At 39.4% G+C, this 10377-nt stretch overlaps 1 protein-coding gene across 2 annotated transcripts in view; it reads right to left on the reverse strand.

The window, feature by feature from the left end:
- LRRC49 (leucine rich repeat containing 49) overlaps positions 1 to 10377 on the reverse strand; it is a 181282-nt gene that overhangs the window by 125268 nt on the left and 45637 nt on the right. For both annotated transcript variants that reach the window (XM_006866533.1, XM_006866534.1), the window contains 2 exons: positions 9058 to 9124; positions 3101 to 3244 (listed from right to left, as the gene is read on the reverse strand). In XM_006866533.1, coding sequence (XP_006866595.1) covers positions 3101 to 3244; positions 9058 to 9124 — 211 coding nt within the window. The remainder of the gene's footprint in view (positions 1 to 3100; positions 3245 to 9057; positions 9125 to 10377) is intronic.

The raw sequence follows: 10377 nt of genomic DNA on the forward strand, positions 1-10377 counted from the left end.
GGGTCTCTTGTGATACAATAGTGAATAATTATTATCAGGACTGATTGTGAGGGTTGGAAATGTAAAGGTAGATGTTTTATAGCAAGGAAGGGAGTGATTAACTTTCTGGTCTAGGAGCGGAGGTCCCTAGGACAATAAATGGAGAAGAGCAGAGAGTGGGACCCTACCCAGAGAAGCAGTGATGCCTGAGATGGAGGCAGAGATGATGACGTGGAGCGATGGAGCAGCTGGGGACTTTTGATCCAGAGAGGGAGAACGACTGTGTGCTGAAGACTTGGGGGTGGGGAGTGGGTGGGGGGAGGAGAGTGGGAGGAGCAGTGTAGGGGTCAGGCTTGCAGGGTATATACCCTTTGGTTGGTTGATGATACATGGAGGGGATTGTAACCATGGCAGTGAGATGATATATGATAGAATGAATGTAAAACTAATGTTCTCCCATGTAAACTATCATATAATTCACAATAAAACATTAAAATAAATAAAAGAAAGAAAAGGCTGTTTTGAAAAAGAAGCAAATGAATGTTTCAGAAGAGGTGGTTGTAAAGTTCTTCTTTACCTTTAAATGTATACTCACAATTTCCTATAATAAATATGCATGATACTTATCAGTAAATCTTTTTAACTTTTACAGATTAATAAAATATCCTTTTCCATAAAATATTCACTACTGCCTAGAGCTAGAGCAGCAATGATTAGACATATACTCAATGGGAATTTAAGTAAGCAATTTCCTGGATATGCATTCGGTATTCTTCAAATGTAAGCTAAAGTACTGACAGGAGGATGCTAGTGCCAGTGGGCTTCTACTCCCCACTCCACCACAGCTTTTTGGATTCTTACCAACCCCAGTGTCCTGAGGTCAGACTGAGACCTGAGCAGCCCCTGTTTACTCAGAAATGTAACAGACCATTCCAATTTGGATGTCTTTTAAAAGCAAACAAGCTAGTTCCAATGTTTAAATCCAATCTAGGGGAGGGCCTAATAGAACATAGAAGTCCAGGAATAAATCCATGTCTTGGAAAAAGTTCCAAAATTATCCCAACTTCCTGGATATCCCGGGAAAACTTCAAAATGAAACCAATCCATATAATAAAACTTAGAAATAAGGCACCATCTGTCCCAACTTTTTCAAGAGTACCACTTAACAATACTTAGATCTTTAAGTAAGGAACTCAGTTTTGAAAGAGTCAGAGTTAGACTGCACCTTTAAAAGTTCTTAGATGCAAGCTTTTCTACACATTTTAAATAAAGGAAACTTGTTAAAAGAGCAAATACTGCTTTTATAAAGCATTACAATTCTTGTTGCCATGTAGCATATCACACACTAAACCACTGTGTGCCTAATACTTTTCAAATATGCACAAGTTCCCCATAACTGTGGATCAAATTGCTATCAGTTGCTGACCTTGGGAAGACTGTGAATCCAAGCTTGTTTTCTGAGTCCCAAAGTCCTCTTTCTGTCGTTTTGCCCCGACAGTGCTCTTTCCCTCCTGCTCATATGCCAGTTCTCTTGTCTTATGTCTTCACAGTCAATAGGTCAGAAAGGACCACAGAGGTAATTTAGCCCAATGCTCTCATTTTAGAAACAAGCAAACTGAAACCAGAGAGCTAAAATGACTTACCCAAAGCCACACAGCTTCGATGAAGTCGAGATCAGAGCCAGGCCTCTGAAGCCCTGTGCAGTGCTCTTTACATCATAGCAAACAGATTCTTAGAAATGTCTAAGGTTGATGTGTAACTTCACAACCCTCAGTCTCTCCTCTCTGGGTCTTTTCCTTTTGGGCTGAAAAAATTCCTCCACTTTTTATCACCAATAACCTCCTTTCTTATTAATTCTATGCCGTTAAAAAATACTATTCGTTTACACTGATTTATTTACTGATAGCATTTTTGTTGGTTTTAATTTTATATTTGTCCTTGAAAATGAAAAACAAAGAACCACCTTAAACCCACTTCCACTGAATCTATTCTGACTTAGACGCTGTAGGACAGGGTAGAACTTTTCCCACTGGCCCCACACAGGTTCCAAGACTATTCATCTTTACAGGATCAGACAGCCTCATCTGTCTCCCACAGAGTGGCTGGTTAGCAATCCAATACTTCACCTACTGTATCACTGTTGTTGAGACAAAAACCTGTATAGGGTTTCCGAGTAACAACTGGTGAGTTTGAACCTACAACCTTGTGGTTCACACCGACCTTGTGGTTGAGTGCTTATCCTACAGAGGCACACCAGAACTTCATGCTTATCTTTGCTGTTGTTGTTGAGTGCTATTGAGTTGGTTCCAACGCATAGGATTTCAGAGGAGTGGCTGGTGAATTTGAACTGCCAACATTGAGGTTCAGCTGACATTGTGGTCCAATGCATTATCCTGCAGCACCACACCAGAATTATAGTGACTATAGTTACTATTGTTGTTGTTGTTGTTAAGTACCATTGAGTCAGTTGCAACTCAAAGCGACCCTGTACAGGGTTTCCGAGGAGTGACTGGTGAGTTTGAACCACAAAGGGCCCATGCATATCCTGTTTGTTGCTTGGTTGGTTATGTGCCCGTGGAGTTGGTCCCGACTCATAGCAACCCTGCACAGGGTTTCTGAGGCTGTAAACCTTTACGGGAGCAGAATGTCTCGTCTTTCTCCTGCAGAACAGCTGGTAGTTTCGAACTGCTGACCTTGAGGTTAGCAGCCCAACTCGTAACCACTACGCTACCAGAGCTCCTTCTGCTTATTCTTGTTGTTGTTGTTAAGTGCCATTGAGTCAGTTCTGACCCATAGAAACCCTGTATAGGGTTTCTGAGGAGCAGCTGGTGAGATTGAACTGCCGGCCTTGCAGTTCAAATGGCTTTGCAGTCCAGCGCATTAACCCACAGCACCACACCTGCTTATCCTAGGGCTCCTTAAAACAAACAAACAAAAAACACCTTAACACTTTCCAAATCTAGATAACAGAAAGCTGAATAACGTATACCCACATTGTCAATTCAGAAAAAAGCTAAGTAACAATAGGTTCATATTTTTCATAAAGCAATGCTAGAAGATTTAGTTCATTTCCTTAAAATAGGAGATAGAAAGTACATATTGATTCCATTTTCATACTCACCACAAAAGTGATCTGATTGTGTCGCAGGTTAAGTTCAGCTAGTGAATCCAGGCCTTTGAGGTTATCCACATGACCTAAAAGGTTCCTGGCAAGGTTTAAAACTCGCAAATCACACAAATGATTGACATTTTCAATTTTGGTGATCTGTTAAAAACGGGGAAGGAACGATTAGCAGGCATAAATATCAGATATACATGTTACAAAACCCTAAAAATAAAATGGTCAAAGCCACTGCATTCAGTGACAAGTTTATACGAGAACATTTAAAAATCTATTTCCAACTGTCTATATTCCAGATAAGACATCATCTAACTTGTAAAAATAAACTGCTGCTGCTGAGTGCCAGCGGGTCAGTTCCAAGTCACAGCGACCCTGTAGAGGGTTTCTGAGGCTGGAAATCTTTACAGGAGCAGAAAGCCTCATCTTTGTCCCACAGAGCAACTGCTGGGTTTAAACTGCTGCCTTTGTGATTGAGCAGCCCACCATGTAACCCACTATGCTATGAGGGCTCCTTCTAAAATCAACTAGAGGAGCATGTCTTTTAATTTCACCCTGGTAAATATCTGAAGTAAATTTTATCAAAGAATCCCAGAGTCCATCATTTGGACATCTTGGAGCATCTTCCAAATACCCAGCGCTGTACCAGGCCCATGGGGACTGGGAGAAGCATCGGCACCGCCTGCAAACAGCATAAGCTCACAACGTATTGACCATGCAAGTCAAAAGGGAGAGAAAAGGAATGAAAAGTAAGTTTTCCTTGTTAATTCCCTTATATTTCAGGGGCGTGAGAGCCTTTGAGAGTCTGAATGGGAAAGACAAGAAATTAGGCTTCTCAGTGGAGGGCGAGACTATCCTTCTATTAGTAAGAGTGCTTCAGAGAAAAGATGGAGGGTATTTAGTCAGGGTGCAATATGGTGGAGACAGTTATTTGGAATGGGAGTTTGGTGGCTCCATATGATAAGCACTGGATTGTGAACAAGGTCTGCAGTTTGAGACCTCAAGCCACTCCACAGTGGAAAGATGAGGTTTTCTGCTCTTGCTAAGATGTAAAGCTTCATTAACCCTCCACAGGGGCATTATGAGTCAGGCAGACCAATTTCACAGTACTTAACAACAAGCAGAAACAACTGTTTAGAACAAGAATCTAAATCATGAAATATGCACAAATGCATAAACAATGAATTGCAGAAGAGTTTGGATAATAAGATGAAGGTACATAAATGCTTTCATACCATGAAGCAATGAGAATTCAAATTAATTTTAAGCCCTTGCCAGTTGTAATAGAGCAAGTATAACACAGAAGGATGAAGTTTGACCAAGAGAACAAATTCTTGTAGATCAACTGAAAATTTAACTCAGAAATTGGGAGTAAATCCTTAGATTCATCCATATTTCCCATTAGTCATATATAATCAATTGTTAAACCTTGATGTGTCTACTTTTAAAATATGAGGGTGTATCAAAAAGTATTTCTACAAGATCATAGAAGCCTTCATTCAACACAAATATAAAAATGTGAAGCTATCTCAATACACCCTCCATCTAGATCTCTACACGTCTCAGGTGGTGTTTCCATGTGTCAAACCCTTCTCCGAATAATTGTGATTTACACCATGCCAAAACAGCAGTTCAGGCATCCTTGAGGAATTCAAGCATTCCTTTAAAGTGTCCTTTGAGTTTGGGGAACAAAAAGAAACAAGATCAAGGTCGTAGGGTAGATGGAAGAAGGCTTCCTAACAAAATCCTTGCAGGACAGCCCTTGCTACTTTTGAAGAATGAGCAGGAACTCACATCTTAACATCATGGTGGGGAAAAAAAACTTCCTCAGCACAATTTCATGGCCTTTTCCTCCCAATGCAGTTTTCCACTTACTTAAAACTTTTCATAATAAGTCCCCATGATTGTCCAAAATCCTTTGAGAATACCTACAAGTTTAGCTCTTTGGCATCCCAAAAAACAATCACTATGACCTTCTGACCTGGCTTCTCTGTCTTGAATTTAACTGGCCAGAAGATCCTCTCCAGAGTCACTATTTTGAATGGACCATTTTATTTTAAAGTATCAAGACAAATGTATTACTGAGAGAACTTGTCTGCAGCCATCCAGTGACCGCAGAGACACATTTAGACATGTTTTGTTTGGAATCAACTAGCACGTGTATGAAATGGAACTCTAATAGCAATATTTTTTAACTTAACCTTGTATTTATCTAGTCTGTCCTCTTGCCTCTATCACCTCTCAACAGGACTATAAAATTCGTCTCGCAACTCTTTTCTGTCTCCAAGTTCATCTCTCTCCAACTCCTTTCATTTCCTAATCCATTTCCAAAACACCATTATCATCAGTCCTCAAAATGTTTTTACATCCATAAAACAACATTTATTTCACAATGGACACTGAGTAAGTATCAGAACATTTTTATTTCTATTAGAGGTAAATTCAAAAGGCAAATAGCATTCCCTTAGTTTTCTTCTAGTTTCTTTTACTACCTGATGTTAATTCTTTTACAACTGGACATGAGTTCTTTCATCTTGAAAAGATTACCTCCTGACAGTTTAGAAACATAAGGACATCTAAGACATTTGTGTTAAAACAGCAAACACTAGATGGAAACATTTAGTATACCTTTTTAAAATTTAAAAACAATACTACTAAAACAATATGTTCTTTACACACGTATTTTGTTGTTAGTTGCTGTCAAGTTGACTCTGACTCGTGGAAACCTCTGTACAGCAGAATGAGAGTCACCTGCTCCTACAGCATTCTAACAAATGCCAGTACATCTGAGTCCATCATTGGGGCTACTGCAATCCAGGGCCTTGTGGGCCCTCTACTTTACCAAACATGACGTCTTCATCTAATGGTTGATCCTTCCTACTAACATGTCAGATAATATGGTCTGCTGTGACCCATAAGACTTTCACTGGTGCTCTTTGGAAGTAAATATTGTTGTTAAATGCAGTCAAGTCGGATTCTAACCGATAGCGACCCTGTATAGGGTTTCCAAGGAGCAGCTGGTGAACTTGAACCACAGGCCTCCTGGTTCAAGTGGACTTTGGAAGTAGACTGTTGTTGTTAAGTGCTGTTAAGTCAACTCCAACCCATTGTGACCTTGTATAGGGTTTTGGAGGAACAGCTGGTGAGCTTGAACTGCCAACCTTGCAGTTCAAATGGCTTTGCAGTCTGGCGCATTAACCCACAGTGCCACATCAGGAATCCTTGGAAGTAGATAGCTAGCCCCTTATCCTAGGTTACATTATCTTAGTCTAGAAACTCCGCTGAAACCTATCTACCACGAGTAACCTGTTGGTATTTGAAATACCAGTGGCATATCTTCCAGCCTCACAACAAACAGACATATGGGTGATGGAGATGTGAAGATGCTTCAAAAAGTTTGTAGAAAAATTCCATTATTTTTTCATCTAATTTTTCCTCAAATTTTTTGAAGCCACCTCAAATTGGTAGAGAAACAAACTAATAGATGTACAAAGAAATGGTAAGTGTGAGATCCAGAATAGTGGTTATCTCTGATGAGGAAGCAGGGAGATAGAATAAAGGGGGAACACTAAACTAGGGGAGAGGAAGGGTACTGGGGATCTAGCAGTCCTGGGATGGCGCTGTAGAAAAAGCACTGGACCGCAGGTCAGTTTGAATGGCAAGGTCAGCACTTCAAATTCACCAGCTGCTCCCTGGAAACCCTATACAGGGTCGCTATGAGTTGGAACCAATTCACTGGCACTAAACAACAATGTGTATTCGGAGTCCTGGTTTAGCACTGTAAGGTAAGCTCTAGGTCGCAGGGTAGATTTGAAGTACAAGGTCAGCAGTTGAAACTCAGCAGTCGCTCTTCAGAAACCTTATGTTGTTGCTGTTGTGAAGTGCCGTCGTGTCGGTTCCGACCCATAGCGACCCTGTACAGGGTTTCCAAGGGTGTAAATCTTTACGGGAGTAGAAAGCCTCATCTTTCTCCCACGGAGCGGCTGGTAGTTTCGAACTGCTGACCTTAAGGTTCGCAGCCCGATTCGTAACCACTATGCTATCAGAAACCTTATACAGGGTCACTATGAGTCAGAACCAACTCGATGGCACTTAACAACAGCAACAATGCATATTTATAAAATAATTAATAAAAGACTAAATTTTAAAATGTTATAATTATGAGAACTATACATTTTAGTGTCATTTACTAATGAGGAACTACCAAATTTTATATATTGTTGTTGTGTGCCATTGAGTTGGTTCTGATTCATAGCAACCCTGTATAGGGTTTCCGAAAAGTGGTTGGTGAGTTTGAACCACTGACCTTGCAGTTCACACCAACCTTGAGGTCAAGTGCTTATCCTACGGTGTCACCCATCACTCATCTGTCAGTTTGTCATACTGTGGTGGCTTGTGTGTTGCTGTGATGCTGGAAGCTATGCCACTGATATTTTAAATACCAGCAGGGTTACCTATGGTGGACAAGTTTCAGCAGAACTTCCAGACTAATCCAGACTAGAAAGAAAGAGAGGTGGACCACTTCTGAATGGTTAGCCACTGAAAATTTCACGAATAGCAGTGGAACATTGTCTGATACAGTGTCCAAAAATGAGCCTGTCAGGTTGGAAAGCACTCAAAATATAACTGGGGAAGAGCTGCCTCCTCAAACTGGAGGAGGCATTAATGATGTGAATGAACGTTTATTTGTTGATGGAGCACAACTCAAAATGAGAAGAAACAGCTGCAAGATCCATTAATAACTGGAATGTGGAATGTATGAAATATGAATCTAGGAAAATTAGAAGTCATCAAAAATGAAATGGAATGCATAAAGATTGACATCTTAGGCATCCGTGAGCTGAAATGAACTGGTATTGGCCATTTTGGAGTCAGAAATCATATGTTTATCATGACAGGAATGACAAACTGAAGAGGACTGACATCACTCATGATCAAAATGAACATTTTGAGATCTATCTTGAAGTACTATGCTGTCTGTGATAGGGTAATATCCATACACCTACAAGGAAGACCAGTTAATACAACTATTATTTAAATGTATGCACCAACCACTAAAGCCAATGATGATAAAATTGAAGAATTCAACCAACTTCTTCAGTCTGAAATTGATCAAATATGCAACCAAGATGCATTGCAATGCAAAAGCTGGAAACAAAGAGGAAGGATCAGTAGTTGGAAAATATGACCTTTGTTACAGAAATGATGCTGGAGATTTATTCATTGCAAACACCTGTGTTCAACAATAATGGGAACTATATACATGGACTTCACCAGCTTGTTTAAACATGAATAAAACTGACTACATTTGTGAGAAGAGATGATGGAGAAGTTCAATATCATCACCCGAAACGAGGCCAGGGGCCAACTGTAGGACAGTCATGCAAGTTCAGGCTGAAGCTGAAGAAAATTAAAACAGGTTCACAAGAGCCAAAATATAGCTTTGAGTGGATCCCACCTGAATTTAGAGACCACCTGAAGAACGGATTTGATGCATTAAGCACTAATGACCGAAGACCAGAAGAGTTGTGGAATGACATATAAAACACCATACATGAAGAAAGCAAAAGATGATGAAAAGACCAAAATGGATGCCAGAAGAGACTGTGAAACTTGCTCTTGAATGTACAGCTAAAGCAACCATGTTTGGTCAAGTGGAGGACCAGCGAAAAGGAGGAAGATCCCAATGAGATCGGCTGACATAGTAGCAGTAACAATGGAATCAAACATAATGTTGAGTATAGGACAGGACCCGGAAGTGTTTGCTTCTATTGTGCATAAGGTCAGGACCAACTTGACGGCACCTAACAGGAAGTTTAAGTTACTTGGTAAAATAATTCTTGAAAAATTCAACACAAACTAAATTCAATTCAAATATAATAAAAATTCTAAATTTTTACAATAGTAAACTTCCTGGATTGTTTTCAGTATTAAAGAAATGAAAGGGGACTTTACAATACCTGATTTCCATGAAGGTCCAAGACATCTAAGCTTTTTAGAGTCTCCAGATTTGAAATTTTTCTAATTCTGAAAATAAGAATGAGTAGAAATATGGATATATAACATTTCTTTGTAAATTAAAACAGGCTAAGATATAAATTATTTTAACATATGTTCATTTATACATTTTTTACAACAAAGCATATTTCCCAATAACTTAATTATCATTTTAAAGATATAATTAAACGGGGTGAAAAATATACCAAGAATAGCATAAAAGACATTTTAAAAATAAATAAATAAAAACAATTCCATCAATAGGAATAGAAGTTAGTTCTTTGTAAGATAAATAAAATGGACAAACTATTGGCCCAACTGACAAAGGAAAAGAGTGAGAAGATGCAGGTAACTAAACTAAGAAATGAACTGAATGGCATTGTTACAGAACCAACACATGGTTCAGTACTAGAAAATTGATCAAGCTAACTCATCACATGACTAAAGCAAAGAAGAATCATATGATTATCTCAATCGATGCAGAAAAGGCATTTAATAAAAACTCAACACCATCTCCTAATAAAAAATTTCAGCAAAATAGGAATAAAAGAGAAATTTCTCAACATAGTTAAGGGCATACATAGAGAACCCATAGCCAACATTATCCTCAGAGAGTCAGAAAGTGAAAACACTCCCATAAGAAAAGGCATTAGGCAGCGATGCTTCCTATCACCACGTTTATCCATTATTTTACTACAACTCCTAGATAGAGTAAGAAGATAAGAAAGGGAAATAACGGTCATCCAACCTGGTAAGAAAGAAGTAAAACTATTTCTAGTCATAGATGATATGATACTATACATAAAAAATCCCAGAGGTTCCACAAGAAAACGACTGGAACTAATGAAAAGATTCAACAAAGTGGCAGGGTACGTGATCTACACACAAAAATAAATTATATTCCTCTATATTAACTCTATATTAACAAGAGTCCTGGTGTGGCGCTGTGGGCTAATACATCAGACTGCAAAGTCATTTGAACTGCAAGGTTGGTGGTTCAAGCTCACCAGCTACACAGCGTCACTATGGGTCAGAATCGACTCGATGACACTTCACAACAACAACAACAATATACTAATAAGGGAAGCCCTGGTGTGGTGCACCAGACTGCAAAGCCATTTGGACTGCAAGGTCAGTGGTTCAAGTTCACTAGCTGCTCCTCAGAAATCTTATACAGGGTCACTATGGGTCGGGACCAACTCAATGGCACTTAACACCACCAACAACAATACCAACAAGGAGACCTGGTGTGGCACTGTGGGTTAATGCACTGGACTGCAAAA

The sequence above is a fragment of the Chrysochloris asiatica genome, unplaced genomic scaffold, assembly GCF_000296735.1.
Source record: "Chrysochloris asiatica unplaced genomic scaffold, ChrAsi1.0 scaffold00092, whole genome shotgun sequence".
NCBI classification, from domain to species: Eukaryota; Metazoa; Chordata; class Mammalia; order Afrosoricida; family Chrysochloridae; genus Chrysochloris; species Chrysochloris asiatica.